The sequence below is a fragment of the Carettochelys insculpta genome, chromosome 17 (genome assembly GCF_033958435.1).
Source record: "Carettochelys insculpta isolate YL-2023 chromosome 17, ASM3395843v1, whole genome shotgun sequence".
Classification (NCBI taxonomy): domain Eukaryota; kingdom Metazoa; phylum Chordata; order Testudines; family Carettochelyidae; genus Carettochelys; species Carettochelys insculpta.
In genome coordinates this window covers 16,307,067-16,333,797 of record NC_134153.1, presented here as the reverse complement: position 1 = coordinate 16,333,797, position 26,731 = coordinate 16,307,067, and the positions used below count along the sequence as shown (strand labels likewise).

At 44.6% G+C, this 26,731-nt stretch overlaps 1 protein-coding gene across 1 annotated transcript; it reads right to left on the bottom strand.

Moving 5' to 3' along the window:
- Positions 1-3,613: 3,613 nt before the first annotated feature.
- On the bottom strand, positions 3,614-15,685 carry CYP24A1 (cytochrome P450 family 24 subfamily A member 1). Its single transcript, XM_075011499.1, has 12 exons — positions 15,195-15,685; positions 14,800-14,990; positions 12,798-12,891; positions 12,256-12,352; positions 11,230-11,321; positions 10,348-10,459; positions 8,720-8,865; positions 8,431-8,597; positions 8,148-8,226; positions 6,919-7,113; positions 6,716-6,827; positions 3,614-5,439 (listed from the first exon to the last, which is right to left on the bottom strand). The coding sequence occupies exons 1-11, from the start codon at positions 15,465-15,467 to the stop codon at positions 6,717-6,719; spliced, it is 1,557 nt and encodes a 518-aa protein (XP_074867600.1). The 5' UTR covers positions 15,468-15,685; the 3' UTR covers positions 3,614-5,439; position 6,716.
- Between the last annotated feature and the right edge of the window lie 11,046 nt (positions 15,686-26,731).

Here is a 26,731-nt window from a genome sequence, read left to right as displayed (position 1 = left end):
AGCATGGGGAGTTGGGTAAGATGTGAGGCGGTCCCAGAGGTGGTTCAAGGAGGGTGAGAAGGGTGAATTGGATAGGAAGTGTGAAGTTGGTAGGGCTGACTGGGGTGGGGATTAGAGCGGAGCACAATGGGGTGGATAAAATGAGGAGTCCTGGGAGTGACCAGGGGACATGGAGTAAGGGGGGATGGATTAAAAATCGGGTGTCCCAGAGGTGGTTGGGAAGGGGGAGAAGGATGGATTGGATAGGATGATGGGACCAGGGCCATCCTGAGTGGGTGTGCGCATGGGCCAGCGTTGTCCTGTCCATAGGGCAACCTACCACTCGTGCCCCAGGTGGGGAGCCCCAGGCAACACGCCACACCATAGACCCCACCCTTCTCCACTCTGCCTCTACCCTGCTCCCTGACTCCCTCCCTAAGCAGCCTGACCAGAGATTACCTGGGGCAGCAGCAGATGACGGTAGCAGCAACAGCAGGGTGTCACCTCCCCCGACCATCCCTCACACTCGTCATGTGGCATGCATGGCAGCCTGCTCCACTGCACCCTCCCACCTTGCTGATCCCCACTTCTCTGAAGGGTGGGAGGCTGCAATGGAGCAGAGCAGGCTGCTGCTCGCACTACTTGATGAGGGCTGTGGGGGAGGGAGGGACAGGGCAAAGGGAGGGGAGACAACCCCTTCCTGCTGCCACCACATAGCCCAGCTGCTCATGTCCTGCTCAAGGTAATCCTCCCCGCTCCTGCCTGTAGAATAGCTAGGCAGCCACCGCAAGGCCCCCAAAAGTGTGGGGCTTGGGGGGGTTGCACCACCTCATCCGATGGAGGGCATGGCTCTGGTGGATAGGGAGCAGCAGAGGTTGGATAGCTGTCAGGGAGGTCCCAGTGGAGCAGTCAGGGGACAGGGAGTATGGGGAGTTGGGTAGGGGAGAGCATCCTCAGAGAACAGTGATGGGTCATGGAGAAGGGGTGTCAAATTGGTGTGGGGGCTGAGCCATGCCTGGCTATTTGGGAGTCACAGCTTCCCCCAGTCTTCCCAACCTGGGCCACCATAAAATTTCTAAGCCCTGATGTGGTCCTCAGGCCAAAAAAATTGCTCACCTCTGAGCCAAGCGATGGTCAGAAATGAAACAATCATCCTGATTCTGTTCCCATTAATTTTTACTAGAGAAACCCTCTTGACATTAGCGGAATAAAATGTTGTTTTACAAGAGTGTAAGCAAGAGGACACGAAGTCTGAACGTGTTTATCGATTTTGAAACAGAACTGGTGAAGTTTTAACTATATGGTTCAGCCAGCAACATCCTTGACTCAGCAAACAAGGAGCAATTTTGGCAAATGCACTGCTTGTTCTGAAAGTAACCCTCAGGCTTTCTATATCAGCAAGGTGGACATGGTGTTTTACATAGGATTATATCTTCTTCTTTTGAAAGAACTCAAACTATTTTCTACCTTCCTACAGGGCTTTTTAATGACGTTCATAAATTCTGGAGAGAGTGAACAGGTCAAATCTAGTGAGGTCACGCTACTCTTTGTGTACTGGGAAGGACCCACGTATTGTTCAGACTGAAATATCTGCTGTAGATGTGAGAAGCAGAGAGTCATATCACCAACTTGGTATGCACTGAAGTCTGATGAGATTGCCAGGAGTAATCTGACAAATTCCAAAGCTCGCAAAGGCCTAAACTGTAGGCTAGTAAAAGTTGTGTGAATGGAGTGAAGGTTAAGAGGCTGAAGGATGGATTGCTATACTTATTTCCCAAGAGATTTAGAAATTGTTATTCAAGTTTATAGTATATCTCTACAGCTAGTAGAGGTAGTCCTGTTCTTTCAGGGTAATACTGCTTCATTCTTCGTGCATTATAAAAGGGATACACTGGTGCTATGATTTATTACTATCAGAGGAGTTAATGTAATAGGAGTGATAGAGGTTACTATTACTCATGCAGGCCATTGACTTGAGTGGAGTTACAGCAACTGACCTGACCTAGCAAATTTCATAATTTAGACAATCATTGGACTAGCAGGAACACACTAGAATGTACCCATTCTAAAACCAAAGGCAATGAAAAGTTTAGAGAGAGCCTTCAACTTCTGAACTCCAAAAGCTGGGATTTAGTCAGTGGAAGATGTAGATGAGCAGCATCAAGCCCCAAGAGAATGGTATGAATTTATATAATAAAAGTACCACTGCATGTGTGAAAGTTACAGCTCTAGAGACAAGCATTCTTGGTTAGTGTGAAAATCAAGAATAGGAATGTATTGTAGGCTTGTAGGGGCACATACCTCATCATATCTGCTATGTCAGGAGTTTAATGATTGTAGGTATGAGAACCAAAATTCTTTCAGGGAATTAGCCTGTGACTAGCTCCAATATAGTCTTGGTAAAGGGCCATAACATGGGTAACAGTCCACGAAAGTTATACATTCTGTTATTTTTAATAACTTGGGAAGAGACAGAAAATAGATTGGGGGTTTATATGTCAGCTGATCTGCATTTGGCATTCTGCATGCACTGTGTAATGTTTCAGGGAATCAGTCTGGGGACTACCAATGAATTTGAGCTTAAATTGAATTATTATAACATGGAATGTCTGTGTGTGGGAGCTGTCCGGGGTTTGACACCTCTCAGCCAGACCAAAAACAATGCTCACTCATATAGGTGACAACATCTTGGAAAAAATTAGTTGGCTGAAGTTGTCCCTAGGCTCCTTCCTCCATCTTCTCTGAAGGAGGCAGAAGTAATGACTGGAAATTCCCCAGAAGAATAAACGATCCAGGTGCCAGCAGAGGGATATGAACTTGAGATTCTCAGAAAGCTTTGAGGTGCAGAGAGGAATAGATGAATATATCTTAGAATAAAGAGGATCCTGTTTAACTGGGGCCAGATGAACACTATGGGGTAATGCCAAACTAAGGTACGTAACTTTAGCTACATTAATAATGTAGCTGGAGTTGACATACTTTAGATCAAGTTACCATGGCATATCCACTTTCCCATCAGGTCCCCTTATGATTCTTGTTCCTCTGAGTACCAGAGTCAAGAACGTGATCAACAGTTGATTTAGAGTGTCTTTACTAGACTTGCTAAATCAACTCCCTACACTTACAGGAGCGATCTCTGCAACACTGTTCTCTTAAGTGCAGAGAAGACCTAAGGAATGAAAGAGGGAGAGACTCTGTGATTCTGAAGAGAAATTATGCACTGCAGAAGGACCCTAGTGCCTCAGAGGTCTCTGTCCTAAGCCTAAAGAACTCTCCAGTGTGGTGAAAAAATGACGGGATATTGGTGTGTTTCTTATTTTGTGTGTCTTGTGCTATCTAAGTAAGAAGTAGTTTGTTTTAGAATCCTGTGCAAAGCTCACGTCTGCTAACACAGGTACCTAAAGAAGGGAACTGTTAACCCAGAGTGATCACACAGCTGATGTTCTGAGGGAGTGTACTCTTAAAGCTAAGGGGAAACATGAGAGAGTGAATTAGTCTCAGGGTCTTGGAAGTTGGACAAGGGCATGTGGACGAGGGCAGTTCTTAGGGGGATGATAGAGGACTTTAACCCCAAACATACACCTAAATACTCCTGACAGGGGCAGATCTTGTATTCATTATGTTATAGAAGTGCTTAATAAGAATGGAAGACTTTATTTCAGGAAAAACATTGTTTTGTTACAAAATTGCATAGCAAAATCAGGATATTCACAAGTTTCTTTACAGAAACTAATGCAACTTTAGAATTATGACTATAACCAGCTCCTAAAGAAAGGGAAGCAGTCCTTTCTAGGAGTCAAACAGGTAGGAAGATTTTACATTTTTTCAAAGTACACAACTTAAAAATAGGCTTCCTTAAAAAAACAATTTACATAATATACAAACTCTGGAACTACAGCTTATCTACATCATGGGAAACTTATGATAGCAAGCCAGGATAGTTACTGTGCATTGCATCAGATGCAGAGCAATTACCACTTCAGGCCCATTGATACAGAAACAGAAATCCATGTATAGTTTTACAAACCATGATCCTATTCCCCACAATAAACAACCCTCTTCGAATAATGTAGGTTCCTTGTTGTTTGTCATGATCTAGAGTACATGCAGGTTTCAAAACTTGTGTGGGTTATCTGACAAAATGATGCTCCTGTTAAGATTTTAATTTGTGTTGCAGTAAGTCCTAGAGGTCCTAGTTGAGTGGCCCCTTTGTGCTTTGTACTATTTATACAGACAACAACATGACTGTCACAGGTTCAGAGAGCTACAATCTAAGGATATAATGAGACACAGATTGGGAAGGATAGAGTGAGTGAGAGAACAGAAGCATAAGATAAACAATGAGATGATTCTGATTAATGTAAGAAAGAGCAGTCCCAGTTGTTTAGTTGCCTAGCCATTTTCAAGTACTGTGCAGGCTCTGGGGTTCTCAAACTGGGGATCAGGACTCCAAAGTCATTAGTGACCCCATTTTAATGGAGTTGCTAAGACTGCTGTTAGACTTGCAGACTCTTGGGAATGAAACAAAAGCCCTAGGGCAAAGCCAAAACCCCAGGGCGTCAGCACTGGGTGGCATGTCTCAGGCTTTGGCTTCAGTCCTGGATAATGAAGATCTAGTGACAGTCTTCCACCTCCCCCTAGTAATGGGGCTCAGACTTCTGTCCCTGCTCCTGGGGTCATTTAGTAATTTTTGTTATCAGAAAGGGGTTTGTGATGCAATGAAGTTTGAGAACCCCTCATGTAGGCATTGCAGTGAAGCAGAGTTCAAACACACAGACAAGTCCCTCTAAAAGGCTTTGATATTATTTTCCTCTTTATAAAGAGTAGAATTTTTAGGAGTAAATGTACTTTTATTATTTTCCTCTAGTTCTTTTGTTAAAAAGTCACCTTCAGATGGAAATCCTCATTGAATCCACAAAACAGAAGCGCACTAGGAAAGAATAATGCAAGATTTCCTTTCACCGTCCTGCTTCACCCCCAAACTAATGGGAACATCACACTCATGTCTGTTGTTCCCAGGTACCCTTTTGACATACACAGGACCCTTCTCAAAGCCTGAACGGCTTTTAGTTGGTATCACCTTTCCCTCAGTACTGACTGGTGCCCAATATTGGAGTTCCACAGGCCACTCTAAAACTGTCAACCTGTGAAACTCCCTCAACTTTGCTGATATATGGGCCCACCAATGCCAATGTGTGCAATGCATTTTAGGATTGTGAAATGCATTTAGAAAAACTTGCTGATTCTGACACGTGCATGCAGTGTAAGGACTATGTAAGCTTTTGTTGACTCTGTATTGTTGTACTTGTTTTGTTGACCCTTTCTCATCAGTGTATTGCTGAAGGCAGGTCCATGGTGCTTTCCCCCATTGTTAATGCCTGCTGGCTTCGGCATTCCAGATTCACATGTGCTGTCATCAAAAAAAGGCAGTAACAGTGTGGTCCTCAGTCCACAGGAAATCTGAGTAACAGAGAGCTTATTCATATAAGGAACAGTTCTGTACAATCTAAGTATATGCTTAGCACACAATAGAATATGGTTTATATCCATACTTAGTTCACACAGGGTGAATTTTGCTCTTGTCCAGGCCTGCTAAAGGGGCAGAGGGGAGGGGCGACTTAGGGAAGCAAATGTACAGGGATCCAGAGTTACAAAGCAGCCCAGAGGCCCCTCTCTCTGCTTCCCAGTGTCTGGGGCAAAGCCAAAACTCCAAGGCTCTGTGGGCTGGGGGAGACCTAACACTACCATCTGGGTAGCACTGAGGGCTGACTGTCCAAGGCCACACCCCTTTAGCTTCAGGCCCCACTCCTTCTGGGTGCATAGAGCCACAACCCCACACATTTTGCCCCCAGGGCCTGCTGTGACTGTCGGCCGAAACTGCTCTTGTTCAGTGGACTAGTAAAAGGATTCATTCCACTTAACCCCCTGTTTTGAGGGCTTGGTTCTGTCTCCATTCTAAATCCACATTAATCCACATTAGACCTAATTTTCCAATTTACCTTTGACTTTAGTTTAAACTAAATTAGGCATGTGTGCAGCTGATCTTACAGTATCTTGGCTATGAAGTCTGACATAAAATTATAATATTTTGGCATCATCAAAATCAAAGTGTAGCCTTATTTGACCTTGAACTCCAAGCTCTAATCTGAATCCAGCCTCCTGGACTGGCCCATCTTTACTAACAGTTCAAGTGTTCCGCAAGTGAAGATGAAGCAGTTGTATTGTTTGTCTAACGTTTTGCCATTACCAAAGGAACAGCATCAATTGTTTGCATTGGTAAAACTAGATGGAGCAACACTCTGATTTATTAATTTGTAAAAATCTAATATTATTTTCAGGATAATGCCTTCTAGAATTGCAGAAGAAAGCTCTCTGTTAGATTCCAGCTAATGAACGTCATACCTACAGGGAAGAAAAAGGGGTTGGTTTTTGCTTTCAGTCTGGTGGACAGAACTAGACTGTTATGGCCCATTGTACTTAATGCAATCAAAGTCCAGAAAGTTATATCAATCTCTTATTCAATTCTTAGTTTCTTTTGTGGTTTACAAGAGCTATTTAAAGGCAATGAAGCATGCCGACCTCCAAAATATACAATTCTTCATGCAATGGTGTTAAATTGCACAGGCCAAATTCTATACTGTTATGTCTGAACAGGCCTCCTAAATTTAATAGTGGGGAACTGCTACCCAGAGCAGAATCGAGTCTATTGTGCACCACAGCCCCTTATCCACCTTACCTCATCGTCTCTGAAATGCAATGGGAAGCTCTCGGCTGGGGATCAAAATTCCTGAATGCAGAGCTTCTACTGGTTTGTTGTCAGTTGCCACAATCTGATATTTGCGAACAATCTGTAATCACAAAAACATGAATTACAGTTCTCCCAACATGGCTTTGGCTCACAATATGACTGAAAAATGAATGTTTTAACGCAATATTTACCCAGCAAAGAGCTAAATGAAGTTGCAGTTCAGCTAAACGACGCCCAATACACATCCTCTTCCCAATACCAAAAGGAATATGAGCAAAAGGATTTATTGTATTCTTCTGAAGCCAACGCTCTGGTTTAAATGTAGGCCAGTCACTGAAGTACTCTTCATTGGATCCCAAGGCATGACTGTTTAATAGCAACACTGTCTGGAAACAAAAACAGTGGGAAAAGTTCAGATAAAAACAGGTCTGGAAGAACTGAGTGAGTCAGTCTGATTAATGGAAAAAGCTGATAAAGTAAAGCAAAATTATCTTCTCAAAAACCTAATGTAGTCCTTTTCTGGGTATATCAAATTTTCAAAGAGGAAACAAACCTCATCACCCAACAGTTATGAATCAACAGAAAATATGCAGAATGTCTTGGAATGGACACTAAAATTCACTGGAAATTTGGGCTAACTTTAGTGCCAGTGTAAGCAAGTGCAACTGCATTGAAGCCACTGGAGTTGTGCCAGGACAGATTTTAAGAGAGGATCTAAAGCGAAAAAATAAGCATTAGCAGAATGAAGGTAAGGGGAAGACAGAGAAGAGTGAAAAATGAATGTCTGAGATTATCCTCTGTAGTTAAATTAATGCCTGAAATTATAATATATTTTTTATCCATTTCAGTGGTTTTCAGTTTCTGAAAAATCTTAATACAGGTTGAAACTCTCTAATTCAGCAACCCTGGGACCTGATTGGTGCCAAACCAGAGAACTTGCTAAACCATGGGAGGTCGATATTGGCTAGCACATTACCAATACTTCCACTGTTTAGTGGGCTCTTCAAAGACATTTAGCAGTAGATTAGAGCTAAATAACAGCACTGAACACTGAGAGCCAGGACTGGTGGCTGTAAACAAGCTTTATAGGACCACAGGAATCTTGGTAACATCCAGCTAACTAAAATCATGCTGGACCATGGATGTTGCAAGATCAGACAGTGCTCAACTAGAGAGGTTCAACCCGTATTTTATCACTATCAGTATTCAGTCCCTTCATCTTTTTATGTATCAATACTAAGCTCATGACTGTGCTGTCTGAATGCTTCATGAAAGCTTACCACCACTTTATATGATGGAAACTAGTCAGTAACCAGCAAATGATTAAGAGTTATTTTCAGTCTGGAGTGGTTACCGTGTGTTGATAAATACATTATAACATACTTATTTTAAGCTACCTACAGTAATAAATTCTACTCACCCCTTCAGGTAGCACATAGTCTCCAAGCACTGTTTCTTTGTCAAGAGTACGCGTAGTAAATGGCACAGATGGTGTTATCCTACAGCAAAATACATAAATGGAATTCATCTACCATGATTTTGTTTCCTCCTAGATACAGGTTATATTCCAATCGGAATACCTATGTGTTCATTTTGAAGTTATACCCATTGGAATACCATTCCCCCTTACGGCATATTAGGTGACCACTGCAATCAAGCAGATCCCATTTGGCCTCACTCAGAAGTTGTCGAAAGAGTTTTACCTCATAGATTCTTTCAGACATGCTTTTAGGAAGGGCATTGTCTTCAGGTTCTCGGCATTTGGACTCTCATTAGCAGACACTGCACTCTGTATTTCCTGGAAAAGCTTCTGTTGGACTTGTGGATTGCGTGAAATGTTATACAGAGCCCACAGTAGGCTATTGGCAGTCTGAAATAATCAGAAAACAAGCATGAGCTCACTATGTAGACAAGTGATAGCAATTAGTAATGCCAGCATTAAAACAAAAAAGAAACAAAACCAAAAACTTGCTGAAAACAAAATAGTTTTACCGTTTCAACTCCCGCAATCTGGAACTCTGTGATAGCAGCGTACAGTTCCTTCTTAGAGAGTTGACTCCCAGAGTAAATGTCACACAGGAAATCTTCACTGGGGTTAGCAGAATATTTCTCCAGTCTGCTATCAATTGAACATTTGGCTGGAGATAGATATGGAGAACATGACCAGAACATTACTAAAAACTCATCAAAAACTAATGACTGGGAGAAGAGGAAACCATGTCTATTGAGCTACCGCCACCACCACCACCAAAATATTATTACTCTTTCCATGTGTGTATCCTTCCTCCCACCCACCCCAAAACAAAACAACCACATCCACACCTTTATAAAAATCAGGGATGCCCAGAGGAAACTACTGAAAATGAGAAGTCATTCAGCCTTACAGAAATAGGAAAGACATCAATGACCTCTTATGTAAACTACACATTCATCTATGAATACATGGGCTGTAGCAATGGTATTTGAAGTCATGGAAAGTTGGGCATTTAGCATTAAAATAGCCTCATTATTTTAGTGGAAATTTTGCAGTGTGTTTACTCCGTGAAGGTAAATCTTAGACCCTATAGTCATTTTTTCTTTGAACATAGTGTGCCAGATTTTGCCCTCATTATTCACAGTGAGTAGGACTTAGCTCCATGGGTCACTTCACTGGAACTAGTTTATGAGAAAGGTACTATTTAACACAAGCCAAGGGGTCAGAAGTTGTCCCTCATGAATGGAGCAAGGTTTTTAATTTGTTTTTTAAACTACACAGATTAAAACTCAATGAAATTAACATGCACCTAACTGTGTGGTGAAGTACTGTACATTTTTGTCTATCAACACAACACATCTGAGCCTTAAATATGAATCACTGTATAATAGTGGGAATAAATATTCTGGTCAGTGTCACAATAATCTAAGCTACAAAACCTTGCTTACTTTTTAACTTGAATAATCACAGGCTATTTGAAAGGAGAAGGATAGGGCTTCATCTTCATATCCAACCATACAGTATATTTTGTTAATTTCAAAGGCCAGTAGAACCCAAAGCCAACAATAACAGTTTTTTTCAAAAACACCTCCCAGTTCTCTGTCACTTGTGAAGGAGGTGTCTCAGTATCTGCATTTATAAGTTTATTGAATTTCAGCTCCATCCTAATTCTTTATTAACTCTTAGCATATATCTCTGTGTAGCATGCAAACTCCTTGTGTCTCAAGAACAGCCTTAAGAAGATGGCATGCTCTGCTACCTACAGCTCTCAGGTGCCCTGAGTTTTATACAATATCCTGCTTTCAGTCTATTTACCTCTCTTACAAAGGTGGAACCACTAATTATGCTGTTCCCAGACTGCTGGGTCTTTCCAAAATTGATGGATTTTCCCTTCCATCATGTTTTTGCAGACCACATCAAAGTGTTAGTCATAAGTAAGTTACGTAACTTCGCGGGAGCAGGATAAACAGTGCTCCGATTATATTCTGAGCAGAAGTTAGGAGGAAGATGCATAAATATCTCATATTGCACTTTCTGAGAAGGTCAGCAATCAGTGTTTCAATGCCGTAAAAATTCTAAGTGAGTGAACTCCTAGTAGGAATTCCCAGCAGTTCATAAGCCTGTGGGGTTTGTACTTACAAATTACCTGTTTTAAAGATACTGTCCCAGGCTTTGGTATGAGCTTGCCAGACTTTGGTGTTCAGACTTTTGTGAAGCTCAACTGGGGTCACCATCATCATCCCGAAAGTACTCATCATCTGCAATGAAGAAAAAGGCACATCTTTGTTCACAGTGACATATCAATAACCAATTATACTTTATGAACAAAGGTGGATTGATGAAAAGCAAAAAAACTGTGTAATTCAGAATTGTAGTTCTAATGGAGTGTCTCTCTTGGACAGAAAAGATACATGTATGACCCCGGACCACAGCAAGTGTGGATTAAATAGTGAGTAAGCATGCACGTGGTACGCAAAAAATCCCCCATATCTGTACATGAAAATGAACAATTTTAGCAATCTCTCATGGGGTTACACCCCAACTAAAGTATGAGGTGCCTCTTCAATGGAGGAAATATTTAATCAGTATCCCAAACGTTTCTGGGATTGGTTTATCATTTTATACCAAGTTTGGTACAGTTTTGTCAGAAAGTAAATTTGACAGATGTCCAGTTGCGTGTTTTCAACACATAAATAGGCGGATTTGCATGTGCAAGATTATAAATGTAGAGCAGTGTTTGAAAAATTTCCCTGGGATCCATGTCTGTTTTAGCATGAGTCCTGGAAATTACGTAGTGAAGCAACATAAAACAAACTCGCTAATTCAGCTTACTGATTTATAACAACAACAACAACAAAAGTGGTCCTCTTTCAGGAACTGTTTTTGCACGTAGAGCAGATGATGAGCTATGTGCTTAAGGACTAAGGTCCAGCTCTTCAAAGCTGTTTAGACCCTAATTCCCACTGATTTCAATCAGAGTTAGGTGCCTCATTGCCCTTGACGATGTGGGCCTAAGCCTTCTCCATACCGTTTTTACAGCCTTGATGAAGTTTAGGCCTTCTTCTCCCACCTCCCGTTGCAGGAGTCCAAACCTCTTCCCATACAACACCAAGCAGGTACCTGTCATTTAAAATATATACAACACAACATTACGCAATAGCAGCTAGACTAGTATCCACCACTTATTGTTACCCTTCTGAAAAAGATTCATTCTAAGATATGGAAGACTATATAAAGAAAAGCGTAGATGATTCAAGGGACAGGCTGAAACTTTCAAGACCAGCACCCTGGAGACCTGAGCAGCATTGCACCAAAGAATTTGCTGAAATACAGGAGGCCAATATCACCAAGCAGCATTACCAAAACTTCTGCTAACGGCACTCTTAGAAGACAGTTAGGGGTAAATTAGAGCTAAATAACAGTGCAGAACACTGAGAGCCAGGACTGGTGGCTGGAAGCAAACTTTATGGGACCACGGGAAACTTGGCCACACCAATGATAAGTAGTCATCCTGCTAACTAAAATCATGCCAAACTATGGATGTTGCTGGAACAGAGAGTGCTGGATTAGAGAGGTTCAACCTATATAGTTCAAGATTCCCTCTGTACCAGCTGGTTCAGGCATAGTGGGGCTCCAATATTCCAGCAGGGAATGTCATGACACCCAGGAGCTCTTTCCAGTAAAGACTTGCCACTGATCCCTTCCTTTTAGTGCCTTCTCTTACTGGGCACATCATAGACACTTTATTTGCCAAACCAACCAATGAGTTCCCTAGTGCAAATTTAAGGGGATGTTTAATGTGTTATCCAAGATGCACCAGCCATCTTTTTTTTAAAACAGAGGTTTTTTATCAACAGTTATTTTTGACATTATCAGCAAAAATAATAGAATCAGAAGTTAAAGATGAGGGAGACCTTTTAGCTATATCTACTCCAACCCTGTGGGATTAGCACAGGATTATTGTCTAGTTTAGTCATTAATATTTAGTCCAAATTTTAAACATCATAACAAGTGTTAATATCTAATTTGCCATTATAGGAAAAAAAAAACTTACTTTCAAATGACCATTTGTTGAATTCTGAATATATGTCTGCAATTTCACCATTGTGAGTACGAAGATCATCTATTCTATGCATGAAATCCCCCAGGACCTAAATGATGGGAGACAAAGTTTGGAGCCAAATTTAGTTTTCACTTAGTCCTAAGTATTTGAATAGCGTATCAAGTACTATTTAAATTCAACAGAAGAATCTCAAAGCAGTGGACAAGCATTTAAAAAAATTATTCTGTACAGGAAAGTTACAATTGTAAATTCTGGTGACTTTGTATCAGAATAGATTATTAATGCAAAGAATAATTGAAGCAATACATTTAAATGAAGACTACTGCTAAGCGACAGTAATTATGCTTCTTACGGCGTCTAGCTGTTGAATAGAGCATTTGCCATCAGCTTCTCAGTTTGTTTTGCATTCTGATCAGACTCTTGTGTACAGTTTTATTCTCAGTGCACTGCCTAATATTGTAAAAGTCAGTTGCGTGCAAAATCATTAAACAGAACAGGAAAAAACAGTTCACATAATCTTTAGCATGAAGTACCTCATTGACAGTGGAATCCAGTTTCATGATTTCGGTGGGCTTCATTAATTTCTTCTGAAAGGCACGTCTTACTCTTTGCCAGTCCTGACCTTCTCTAGATAATAGAAAAAAAGAGAAAAGTTAAAAAGAAAGCAAAGCAAATACCATGTTCAACAGAACATGTCACTAGCTTAATCACATGCTAGCCAATTGGGAGGATGAACTAACAGAATTATGGCATCAGTACATCTTAATCATATTAAAATGTAGAACCAATCAGTTTTCAATCAGAAACAGATAAAATGTATAATAAGAACAATTATTTTTTGTTAATGAGCATGTCATAACTTCAGAGGAAAATAGCATCTAGTAGTGAGAATGCAAAGAGAAGCTAAAGCACATCCGATCTGAACGGAGACTAAATGTTAATACTCAGTTGTAGTGTTGTATCTAGTGCAGGGTTCCACATTTCAAAAAAGATGGGGAGACATTGGAGAAGGTCCAGATAAGAGCAACAAAATGATTAAAGGTCTAGAAAATATGGTCTACAAGGCTATGTCCACAAAGTAGCATTATTTTGAAATAATGCATTCCAGAATAGATATTCCAAAATAGCTTATTTTGAAAAAAACACAGCCACACACAAGAATGCATTTTGAATTTGCAGCCAGCTATTCCAAAAAAGCATGTCCGGACACATAATGCCTATTTCAACATAATGCTATTGGATGCCATTATGGCTTATTTTGAAATAGCGCTATCCTGTGTCTTTACAGTACCTATTTCAAAATAAGCATTAATCCTCTTGCAGTAAAGTTGACAAAATTCAAAATAACATGCCTGCTATTTCAAACTTATTTTGAAATAGCATGTGCATAGTTTACATGCTTTCACAGGTATTGTGAAATAATGGCTGTTATTTTGGAATAAGTTATCTGTATAGACATAGAAGCTGCATCTACACTAGCCCCTTCCTTTCAGAAGGGGCATGGTAATGAGTGAGTTGGGAAGATGCTAATGAGGTGTTGTCATGAATAGGCAGCACCTCATTAGCATAATGGCAGCTGTGCATGTTTCAAAAGCGCCGCTTTTGAATCGTATGCTGCCCGTGTAGATAGAGGCCTTTCGAAAGGACCCCCAGACTTGAAAGCCCCTTCTACCTAAAACCAAATAGGAAAAAGGGGCTTTCAAAGTCCAGGGGGCCTTCTGAAAGGCTCCTGTCTACACAGGTGGCACACAATTTGAAAGCAGGCATCTTATTAGCATCTTTCCAACTCACTCATTTCCATGCCCTTTCCGAAAGGAAGGGGCTAGTGTAGATTTAGCCAGTCTGACAGAAGACTGGAAAGAACTGGTTTTGTTTAGCTTGGAAAAGAGAAGACGATGAAGGGACATAACAGGTTTCAATTTCCTAAAAAAGGGGTAGGATAAGAAGCAATGGACTTACATTGCAGCCAGGAAAGATTAGGCTGGACATTAGGAAAACCTTCTTAACTGTCAGGGTGGTTAAGCAGTCAAATAATTTGCCTAGGGAGGTTGTGGAGTCTCCACCTTTGGAGATATTTAAGAGCAGGTTAGCTCGACATCTATCCGGGATGGTCTAGCTAGTGCTTGGGCCTGCGGTGAAGGCAGGGGACTAGAGTGGATGACCTCTCCAGGTTCTAAGTTCTATGATTAGATGTTTATTAACAGTGGGAGGTTGCAGCATCACTGCACACTGGAAATCGCGTTTTGCCGGCAGAGGCAGGTGCCTTGAGAAAGGCAGAGCCACTGCAGACAAGATCTATTTTCCAGCCCCGCAAAGGGGCTTTCCCTGCTGGCTCCTCGCTCTGTTTACAGCCCCTGTCCCAGCCGCGTAATCACCTGCCCCCTTCCCCCGCTGCATCCCCTAGTCCCACGCGGTCCCTGCCTTCCCCTTGAGGGTGAAGCGGCGCAGCAAGTGACTTCTCACCTCACCGATTTCCCAGGGCTGCGTGCCCCCTTCCCCCGTCCCACCAGAGCCCGGGAGCCCAGCGCCGCTTACAGGATCAGAAGCCCGTAGCCCTCGTCTCGGTAGTCCCGGTAGGCTTTCCAGGGCTTGATCTCCAGCCGCTGCGGGTGAGCGCTCTCTGTCCGGTACAGGGCTTCCAGCAGGCACGGCGCGCCGATGTGAACCGAGTCAAAGGCGCCCAGCTTCATGCGGAAAATCTTCCCAAACTGGCGGTGGTAGGCAGCCTGGGAGGAGGGGACAGGAGCCCGGGTGAGCGCCCGGCGCGGCGCAGCCCAGCCCAGCCCAGCCCAGCCCAGCCGCGATGCGGTCCCCCGCGCTCTCCGCGCCGCCTGGCTCCAGGAGAGGCGCCGCTGGAGCGCCGCAGACCCCAGGCGCGCCGCGGAGCCCCGGGCCCGCCCCCCCGCCAGCCCCAGCGGAGCGGGGTTTACCAGCGTCTCGTGCTGCTTCTTCAGCCCCCCTTTCCAGAGGACGTCCGGCAGGCTGCCCAGCAGGGGCCAGTTGGTGGGGCCGGGCAGGGCTGAGAGAGGGTGTCCCCTGCAGTGAGCAGCCGGCTCGCTCGGCACTGCCTCCTCCGCCTTAGGGTGGAAGGCGCAAGCGGAGGAGCTGGGCAGCCTGGGCTGCTGGTGGGGATGCTGCGTGCTGGCATCTCGCAGCGCCAGGAAGGACCGTAGCCGCGCGGCTCTCTGCAAGGGGGAGCTCATGGCTGCGGGGGGATGGAGCGAGGAGGGATCTGGCCGGGAGAGGCAGGTGGCCTGGCGGGGTTGCAAGTGGCAGAGGGGCCCTGGCTAGCACGTGGCAGAGAGACACTGGCTGTAAGGTAGCCTGGCTCCCAGAGGTCCCCGGCTCTCGGGGGGGCAGAGTGGTCCTGGCTCGCGCGGGGGAGGCGGCAGAAGGGCTGTGGCGCTCGGCGGGCAGAGGGGCTCTCGCTGCGAGCGGGGAGGAGGGCTGGCTGCAGATCTGCTCCCCCAGAGATGCTGCCACCCTCTCTCCCATCTCCCAGGCGAGATGTATTTATAGCCCCCGGGGATGCCTCTTGGACTTTCAGCCGGGGCCAATGGGTGCACGGGGTGGGGCAGCTCGGGACTCCTGTGGCGTGGCCCCGGGACCCTACGGCGGGGCGGGCGGTTCCTTGGCGGGGTCAGCTGAGTGCGCTGCGGGAGTGTGGTGTCAGCCGGTCCCTCTGCCTCCCGGCGCTGGCGCAGAGCGCGCAGTCCCAGCCGCCGAAACCTTCCCGGGCTCTGCCCTGCCTGGGACCCCCGTGGGGGCAGTCGGACGGGTGGGGGACAGCTTGGCGCAGGCTGCCCCCAGGACGGTGCGAGAGGGGAAGGCAGTGGCAGGAGCTGGGGACCAGACAGGAGCGGGGTGGCCGGAGCAGCGAGAGAGAACCCCAGCCTGCCCGCAGCCATCTGCAGGGGCGGCTGCCATAGAGCCAGGGTGGCAGAAGGGTTTGTGTGCCTGGATGCACAGTACCGCTCCGACCTCTCCCTCCGCAGCGCTGCGCGCAGCCTGCTGCCTGAGGCGATGGCCCCGCCGCCTGAGGAGCCTTCAGCCAGCGAGGGAGTTAACGCACACCGCAGCCCGGTTCCCACTGCTGTCTTGCGGCAGCGGAGGCAGGTGTGACATGCCTGCCGGTAGCCTCGTGGCAGTTCCTGCATTTATCTCCCCTGCAGGCGTTTGAGCTTGAAAAAGCTTCCAACAACAACGGGCAGTAGTAATAACTACCAACGTGAAAAGAAAAGGTTAAGCCAGCTAGAGAGAAGTGACTTGCATTGGTTTTGAATAGGCTGCCCACAATTAAAAGAGTTCTATGACTTGTCTTTTTTTAAACAAACATCACACCTCACCAAGTTGGATTGCTATTGCCATCACTTTGCTCATTGCAACTATCCACTTCCCAAAGGACAGATAGATGATGATGGGGAGAGAATGGAGTATATGGATATCATATAATAAACAGCGGGTTGGGAAACAGAAAATAACTTTTCAGAACATCAGAATAAAGGTCACAGTCCAGTCCAGTATCCAGAGAGTAATGCACACAGCTGCACACCGTGAAATATGGATTAAGCTTGTAGTAATAATGATAATTATTAAGTAATATAAACATTGCAAATGCTGCTAGTACTCAGAAATTCTTTATTGTTCATTTATAGAAAGAAAATAAAATCATACACATTAATTGTAGCAAAAGCACTTGAAATATGATAGTGTATGACTTTATTCCAATATTCTGAATGATTTCTCTGCCATCTTTTTAAAAAATTGATTGTTTTGGAAAGTCCTTTAATAGTGACGAGGTTATCTGCTTGAAATAGATTAATGCTATGTAAAAGAATTTAAATTGCAATACTTACATGACTAAGTAACTGAGTCTTGTATTTTAAAAATTAGTTTGATACATATTTAAATATATTGCAATTATACACATTAATAACAATTGTGGCATTTATATTTTAATCCACATGCAACTAAACAAAAAACATAAAGCAGTATTTCTATATAAAATATGTATATGCTGTCAAATATAACTTATTGATGGCCACATTTTAAAATTCAGATTTTAAACATCTAAAATTAAAAAGTGTAACGGTGAAGAGTAGCAAATTCTGACAGAAACTCTCTTTTTTCATAATTTGCTACCCAAATACCTATGAACATGTGAGTGCCATTAAACATGATACATTTTCAATGTCAGTGCTTTCTACCAGTAGTAAAGCCCTGATTTTTTTAAAAATGTTTGTGATACTGTTGCTGTAGCAAAATCTGATGTGAAGCAGTGATAACACCCTGTGCTAACCCATCCCTGAGGGAAGTGGCTTGTGCAGCCAGGCCCTGGCACTGGAGAGGTGAACCAGTTCAGAGCATGTGTCTGTGTGCACTTATCTCTCTGTTCTACTCCACTCACAGGGCAAGAGAGAGTGTGGCTGTAATTGCAGCTGCCAGCAAGGGAGTCACATGCATGAAGGGCAGCACTAAACTATTGAGGTGCAAGCCGCCTTTTACCTCTCTCTTTACCTATGATTGTATTTCCTGTGTCAATAGTAGTTATCCCCCTCCCACCTCCTCCCAGCCTCCTTTGGCATTTCTGCCTCTTTGTGTTACTGTGAGAGGGAAGTCTGGGGATAGAATCATAGAACTTGAAGGGACCTCAGGAGGTTATCAGTCCAGCCCCCTGCCCTTCTGTCAGGACCAAGCACCTTCTAGATCATCCCTGTTAGATGTTTTTCCAGTCCGATCTTAAATATGTCCAGTGTTGGAGATCCTAGAACCATCCTAAGCAATTTGTTCCAGTAGTTAACCACCCTGACAGGAAATTTTTCCTAATATCCAATGTAAACCTTCCTTCCTGCAATTTCAGCCAATTGCTTCTTGTCCTATTTTCAGAGTCTAAGGAGAGTGTTTTTCCTTTGTCCTCCTTGTAACACCCTTTTAGGTACTTGACAGCTGCTATCATGCCCCCTCTCAGCCTTCTCTTTTCCAAACCAAATAAACTCAGTTCTGTTATCTTCTCTCATAGATCATATTATTGAGATCTTTAATCATTTAGACCCTTCTCTAGACCCTTTCCAGTTTCTCCACATCTTTTCTAAAATGTAGCACCTTGAACTGGACTGAGAACTCCATTTGAGGCCTAATCAGTGCAGAGTACAGCAAAAGAATTACTTCTCGTGTCTTGCTCCCAACACTACATCTGTGTCTGCACAGCAAAGTTCTCTTGAAATAGTAGCAGTCATTTCAAAATAAATTTGGCAGCATCTGAATGACACGCACACTATTTCATAACAAAATTGAAATAGCAGGTGCATTATTTCGATTCTGGTAAACCTCATTTCATGAGGTATAATGCCTATTTCAAAATTGCTATGTCAAAAAAGGTGTTACTAAGACATGGAATAGTGCTATTTCGAAATAAGCCATAATGAGCTCCAATGGCATTATTTTCAGATAGCGCTATGGACTTGGAGATGCTATTTTGTAATAGCTAGGTGCTATTTCAAAATGCACTTTGTGTGCAGAAGCATTATTACAAAATATAATATTTCAAAATAGCTATTTTGAAATATCTTATTTTGGAATAGCGCTGTTGTGCAGTCGTAGACAATGGCTGCAGTGTACATGAGATAACCAGATAGAAAGAACTGGAGACGGGTGATGCTTGCAAGATCTCGCTGGAGATCAGTGTATAAAGAGCATCTTGCATCTGACAAAGTGGTTCTTGGCTTTTGAAGACTTATGCTCCAATAAATCTGTCAGTCTATAAGGTGCCATAGGACTTCTTAGCTGCGTCTACACGTGCACGCTACTTCGAAGTAGCGGCACCAACTTCGAAATAGCGCCCGTCACGTCTACACGCGTCGGGCGCTATTTCGAAGTTAACTTCGACGTTAGGCGGCGAGACGTCGAAGTCGCTAACCTCATGAGGAGATAGGAATAGCGCCCTACTTCGACGTTCAACGTCGAAGTAGGGACCGTGTAGACGATCCGCGTCCCGCAACGTCAAAATTGCTGGGTCCTCCATGGCGGCCATCAGCTGGGGGGTTGAGAGATGCTCTCTCTCCAGCCCCTGCGGGGCTCTATGGTCACCGTGGGCAGCAGCCCTTAGCCCAGGGCTTCTGGCTGCTTCTGCGGCAGCTGGGGATCTATGCTGCAGGCACAGGGTCTGCAACCAGTTGTCAGCTCTGTGTATCTTGTGTTGTTTAGTGCAACTGTGTCTGGGAGGGGGCCCTTTAAGGGAGCGGCTTGCTGTTGAGTCCGCCCTGTGACCCTGTCTGCAGCTTTGCCTGGCATCCCTATTTCGATGTGTGCTACTTTGACGTGTAGACGTTCCCTCGCTGCGCCTATTTCGATGTTGGGCTGAGCAACGTCGAAGTTGAACATCGACGTTGCCGGCCCTGGAGGACGTGTAGACGTTATTCATCGAAATAGACTATTTTGATGTCGCAACATCGAAATAAGCTATTTCGATGTTGGCTGCACGTGTAGACGTAGCCCTTGTTGTTTTTGTAGACACAGTCTAACATGGCTACCCCTCTGATACTTGTCAGTGTATAAAGAATGTTTATCCTTGCTTCTCATAATCAAACTAGTGAAAAAAATAGAACTGGGGTAGAGGGATGTGGGGACACTAATCACTGAAGAGATAAAACAGCAACATAACAAGGCAGCAGTAAGCAAAGACATGCAGTCTCCCACCTGGGTTTTATTATGAATTCTTTAAAACATTAATAAAGCAAAACCCCAGTCACCCCTACCTATAGCCAGGAGAAGGCACTAGATGGGCTTGTTGGGTGAGTGAAGTGATCTAGCCACAGAACCAGAGTATGCTTGATACATGCCCTGCCAAGATGGCTCAGAATTATAAAGCTGATCAAAAGATTTTCAAAATTTTGCTTCCCCCTCTGAAAAGGAAAGGGGGCAAAAGTGGCTAATTCTGTGTGATTTGGTGTTGATTTTCAACCAGTCACATCCAAACACCTTCTGCTCCAGATCTCAGGGGTAATTGGAGAGGGTGGGATCCATCTCTGTTTTGATACTTGATCCTTTCGGTGAGATGGGTAACAAAAAGAACAGTCAGGCTAGGCTACACTGTAAGTTATGTAAGTTATTTTGAGCTACCTTATTTCAAACCTGGTGAAGGCTACACTGCCCTGTGGTTTGAAATAACGGGCTATTTTGAACTTGCCATTAACCCTCAAATGATGAGGGTTACCAGGAACAAAATAGCACACTTGAAATACTCCACTATTTTGAGCATGGTGTTTGGCCATGCCGTTTCTATTTCAGGATACAAATATACCCTGAAATAGAAACCATAGTGTAGTCTTAGCCTCAGAGTATAACCTACATACCCATTGGGTGTGGTTCACTGTTCCATGTAGTGGCATCTAGACTACTCACAGAGAGAAAGAATGAGTTTCCTCTACAGAATTAGCTAAAAGGCGTCTGGCTTGTTGCTCAAACTGTAGAGGCTCGTGCATCCCACTGCCTTGTGGGTTATCCTGGGAAGGAGCAAGGCTAAGGAAGTAAACCCTGACAGAAAATCCGGAGGGGAGTCCTAAGGCGGTTGTGTGCCAACTTCTGGCATTGACCCGACAACTCCTGAAGCTGAGCTGGTACCAGACGTAGAGGTTATCCTCTCCTTTGGACTATATCAGTAAAGCTGAGAGGGGGACACTGGCGTCTGGGCAGCCCAGGGTCCCAAAAAAAAATTGCCCAGGCTCACGCCTGGAGAGGTACTCCAGCATCGCTTAACAGCATTGAACCAACATAGGAGGTAGCAGATACCGGTTATAAGCTCTTGCTCAATTAGCGTAGAGAATGAGCGCCAGTGGTTGCCTTCGACGGTGGGAGAGATCATCACATCTCACTGGACAGTCGCTGCCCACCTCAAGCTGGGCAGCCCCCAGCCAGTAGGGTACTGTCCCGCCACAGTTCACTTGCCTCACTGGGTGCGTGAGGCTTAAGGTTCCCAAACCTGACAAGTGACTGAAATTTGAGCACCAGGCAAACCAATAAGAAAATCAACAAGAAAAGGAAACCATCAAAGTTTTAAGCTTGCTTGCTGGAATGTGCGGACCATGTGTAGCCAGAAATGTAGCCAGACAAAGTCTCCCCCTTACAAGCCAGCTTGCTTGTTGCCCCGCCCCCACCGAGGAGCACACAGGGCACGGAAACGGCTGCTGACAGCACAGTCTTTGATGCCCTCATTAAGGCCCAGTTATGCTAGCTTATCGTGACCCTGAGAAGCAGAAAGTACAGATGGAAGGCTAACAGGCCAGACTGTCAACATGAGGGGGGGGGACCCTCAGAAATCACCCCAGCTGGCATTGATCGATGTGATGCACACACACAACCATCCCAGAAGGGGACGTGCCCCGCCCACACAAAAGAATGTCCTGTACTCTCAAATTGCTTATCTTCTGTCTTACAAGTGCAAATTAAGTAAGAAATGCCCTTGTAACAAACTGGCGTCACAAAGACAGACCAGTATGATCTGGCACCATAGATAAGAAAGAGAATACGTAACCCAAAAGGGGTATAAAAGGTGGGTCCAGCAGAACTCTAACTTTGAGTGCATTCCACCAACTACCTGCTGGTCGGGTCAGGTGATTGCCTCCCAAGGTCCACTACTGGGGACGCCCAACCTCGTATTCGTCTTTCCGCGGAATTGAGTGACCGATCCAGCTTGGCTACGCTGGTATCGAGAGACGCAGAGAGAGTAAGATACACCCATGCTAGGTCTCTGACTTTTTTTGTGCACAGCTAAAGAATTAGAGCTCTGTAACTAGTGTCAAGATATCATTGTGTTAGATGGTAACAGATATCTTTGTATTGGATTGTAACGTAACTTGTTAACACCTGTACTTTGCTAGCATATAAGAAGTAAACAATAGCCTTTTGTAACCGCACACTTATAACTGTAGCTTAATAAACTTGTAACTAGTTAAGCTCTGAGCCTGACCCTGTTAACCCTTTTGTCACTGCAACACAGCTGGCAGAACAAAAAGAACTTTAACCGTTTGGTTACTACAGCCTGGCCGTGGGTGAGAGTGCTAGGACCTGTCTGCTCTAACAGTAAAAAACTGGGTTGTTTAGGACCCAGGGGAGTACCTCACCGCACATTACCTGGCCACCGGCTAACACCATGCTGACCAGTTTGACAGAAGATCTTCAGGACATCAGCGACACCCGAAAGGCTGCTGTCATCAATGAGGAACTGAAGAGGCTCCAAGCTGACATTGCTGCTCTGCAAGAGATGCAACTCGCAGATTCGGGATCTCTAAAGGAAAAGGACTACACCTTTTTCTGGCAGGGTAAAGCGCAAGAAGAACCAAGGGAGCATGGTGTTGGCTTTGCCATCAGAAACACCCTTTTACAAATGGTGGAATTAGTCATGGGTGGATCAGAAAACTCCGTCAGGTCATACTTCAAACTTGCGCTGGTCCTGTCCACCTGATCAGCGCTTACGCTCCAACCCTGTATACCACACCAGAAGTAAAAGACAAGTTCTATGACGTGCTTAGTCTGCCATAGCGCAAATACCTGCTCGCAAACAACTGTACATTTTGGGTGACTTCAATGCAAGAGTTGGAGCCGATCGTGACTCATGGCCTTCCTGCTTAGGCCACTTCAGTGTGGGAAAAATGAATGAAAATGAACAGCATCTTCTTGAACTTTGCACGTGCCACAATCTGTGCATCACAAACACATTTTTCCAAACCAAGCCACAGCACAAAGTGTCATGGAGACACCCACGCTCAAAACACTGGCATCACTAAACATGATAACCTCAAAAATGTCCTTCTGACATGCAGCTATCATAGTGCCGACTGCGATACAGATCACTCGCTAGTTTGCTCCAAACTCAAGGCGAGACCCAAGAAGCTGTACCACTCTAAACCAACTGGAAGGCTCCGCACTGATGCCAGAAAGACAGCAAACTCAGAGAGAGCTGAAAAGTTCAGAGAGACCCTCGAGGAGAATCTGCGCAGGAGCCCTGGGGGTGCCAATGTCACATCCAGATGGCAGCATCTGAGGGATACAATTTACAACATGGCCTTGTTGGTGTTTGGAAGAAGAGCTAGAAACCCAAATGACTGGTTCGAAGCTAACTCCAATGAGATGATTCTAGCCATCGAAAAGAAGTGCGCTGCACTCCTGGAGCACAAATGTTCACCAAGCCAGAGTACCCTGCAAGCACTCAGAGCAGCCAGAAAAACAGTACAGCAGACAGCCAGGCGCTGTGCCAACAACTACTGGCTCGAGTTATGCAGCAGCATCCAGACCAGTGCTGACTCTGGTAATCTCAGGGGAATGTACGAGGGCATCAAGAAGGCATTAGGACCCACACAGAACAAGATGGCACCTCTGAAATCCAAATCTGGTGAAGTCATCGCTGACAAAGCCAAAGAGATGGAGCGCTGGGTCGAGCACTACTCCAAGCTGTACTCACGCAAGAACACTGTGGTTGATACAGCCCTCAATGCTGTCGAGCTCCTACCAGTAATGGATGAACTGGATCAGGAACCAACTGTGGACGAACTGAAGAAAGCCATCGACAGCATTGCAGTAGAAAAGGCCCCAGGCCAGGATGGTATACCACCAGAGGTAATCAAGTGTGCCACAGACACCCTCCTGGAACCCCTACATGAGCTACTGTGCCTGTGCTGGAGAGAGGGAGAGGTTCCACAGGATATGTGCGATGTAACATTGTAACCTTGTATAAGAACAAAGGAGACAGAAGCCACTGCAACAATTACTGTGGACTCTCTCTCCTAAGCATCACTGGTAAACTGTTTGCTTGCATCATCCTCGGCAGACTCCAGAAGATTGCTGAGAGGGTGTACCCCGAATCACAGTGCGAATTCCACACAGAGAGATCTACCATTGACATGGACTTCTCTCTGAGACAGCTTCAGGAGAAATGCAGGGAGCAGAGGAAGCCACTTTATATTGCCTTCATCGACCTGACCAAGGCCTTCGACTTGGTCAGCAGGGATCGACTGTTCAAACTGCTCCACAAGATAGGCTGTCCACCACAGTTACTCAAGATGATCCAGTCTTTCCACGAAGACATGAGAGGAACCATCCAATATGATGGTACATTATCAGATGTTTTCAGCATCAGGAGTGGCGTCAAAGAAGGATGCGTCGTTGCTCTGACATTGTTCGGCATCTTCTTCGCACTTCTCCTGAAGCATGCCTTTGGATCTTCAACAGAGGGCATGTTTTTGCACACAAGATCTGATGGGAAACTGTTTAATCTTGCAAGGCTGAAAGCTAAGTCTAAGGTGCGGGAAGTCCTCATCAGAGAGATGCTGTTCGCAGATGACACACACAGAAGACCAGCTTCAGAAACTGCTGCATCAGTTCTCCAAAGCATGCAAGGACTTCAGGCTTTCCATCAGCCTAAAGAAGACAAATGTACTTGGTCAGGATGTGCTGAACCTCCATCAATCAGCATTGACAGCTATTCGTTAGAGGTCGTCCACGAGTTCGTTTACCTCGGGTCCACCATCACTGACACTCTGTCCTTGGAGACTGAGCTAAATAGCAGGATTGGAAAAGCAGCCACAACTCTGTCCAGACTCAGCAAGAGAGTATGGAATAACATCAAGTTGTACACCCACACCAAAATGCAAGTCTACAGAGCCTGCATCCTCATCACCCTCCTTTATGGCAGTGAGTCTTGGACCCTGTACGCCCACCAGGAAAAAAGGCTGAACACCTTCCACTTGCGCTGCCTCAAGTGCATCCTTGGAATATCATGGAAGGACAGAGTGCCCAACACCGCCGTCCTTGAGCAAGCTGGAATCCCTGCTATGCACACCCTCCTCAGGCAGCAGCAGTTCTGCTGGCTTGGCCATGTCCACAGGATGTATGATGGAAGGATCCCAAAAGACATCCTGTATGGCGAGCTAACCTCTGGCAAAAGACCTCCTGGATGTCCCCAATTGCACTACAAAGATGTTTGCAAGAGGGACCTAAAGGAGGTAGACATAGAGCCGGACAGCTGGGAGGAGCTGGCAGACGATCGCAGCAGGTGGAGGCAGGAACTATACAAGGGCCTTCAGAAGGGTGAGATTAGGATCAGACAGCTAGCAGAGGAGAAGCGAGCCCACAGAAAGCACAGTAGGGACCTGCCAGACACCCACTACACATGCGACAGATGCAGCAAGGACTGTCACTCTCATGTGGGCCTTCACAGTCGATGCTGCAAATGATGATCCCAAATAAAACTACGAAGGGACCGATCCATAGTCTACGTAGACTGAAGGATGCCTACTACTACTAGAGGCTCATGCATTGATCTCCAAGGCTTTGGTTATGCTACAGCAATCTTTCGAAAGAAGTTCTTCGGGAAGATCTCTTCAAAAAAAAAAAAGAACTTCTTTTGAAAGGGTGTATCCATGTACAAAAAGGCAGATTGAAGAAGTCAATCTGCTCTTTTGATAGAGAGCATCCACACAGCCCCAACTCTTTCAAAAGAAGGGGCCAAGGATTGAAAAATCTGGCGCCATGAGGACCACTTGTTCAAAGACCCCAGAGCGTCTAAACACATTTTTTTCCAAAAGAATCTTTCAGAAAAAGGTGCTCTTCCTCAGCAGGGAGAGGAGGAGGGTCACCAGAAAAAGTGCTCTGTTCTTCCAATTTAATATCAAAGGAATGCATTTTGTGTGTAGACACTCTGCAGGATTTTTTGAAAAAAGCCCTGGCTTTTGAATCCACTCCTTGGTGATTACTGTATTAGTTGTTTTGCGAACTTATTTAAATAATCAGAAGTTGATGATTGCAAAAGTGATTTCCTTAGAAAGAGTCTGGCATAGGCAAGGCTAAACTCATCACGTTTTCCATAATCCTGATTAATTTGGAGAGCTTCACAGAGGAGCACAGTGCATATTAGCAAGGTGGTTAATATGCAAGGAGTTCCTCTGTGAAGTTGTTTTTACATTATGGAATGGAAATGGGCTGTATTTCAGTTTTGTAGGTATCATGCAAATCACTGGCAAGAAAGTTGCTACACTTGCAACTCATCAAGTTCAGGACCTGCAAGAGCTAATGAGTGTCTCAGATTTAGTTAAGATGTAGTCCTAAGAATATGTTCAAATGGCAGTTCCTTCCATTCTTCCTATAGGGATCTCATAAAAAAATACTTGATTGAGGGATCCATTTAGTTCAAGAAGAGCCACATCCATCTCTGAACGTATGTATGAAAATGAAAAAAAAAATGAACAACTAAATAAACGTGTTCCAAAGTAGATTGTATAGCATACCCCAGGTAAGGCCTGATCTACAGTGAAGTTCATAGGAGTCCTTCCACTGACTTTAATGTGCTTTAGCTTAGTCACTGAAACCACAGCTGTTGAAGCAAGAATTATTGAGAGAAATCACGGCCCCACAAAAGTCAATGGCAAAACTCACATTGACTTCTACAGGGCATGAGTTCACTCATTATTTCTTGTTT

Excerpts from the sequence above, each read along its gene's own strand:
- CYP24A1 (XM_075011499.1), bottom strand. The coding sequence starts at position 15,467 with ATGAGCTCCCCCTTGCAGAGAGCCGCGCGGCTACGGTCCTTCCTGGCG. Across the intron at positions 10,460-11,229 it reads TCATCAAGGCTGTAAAAACG|ATGATGAGTACTTTCGGGAT; the intron begins GTATGGAGAAGG and ends TCTTCATTGCAG. Across the intron at positions 7,114-8,147 it reads ACTATGTGCTACCTGAAGGG|ACAGTGTTGCTATTAAACAG; the intron begins GTGAGTAGAATT and ends TTTTGTTTCCAG.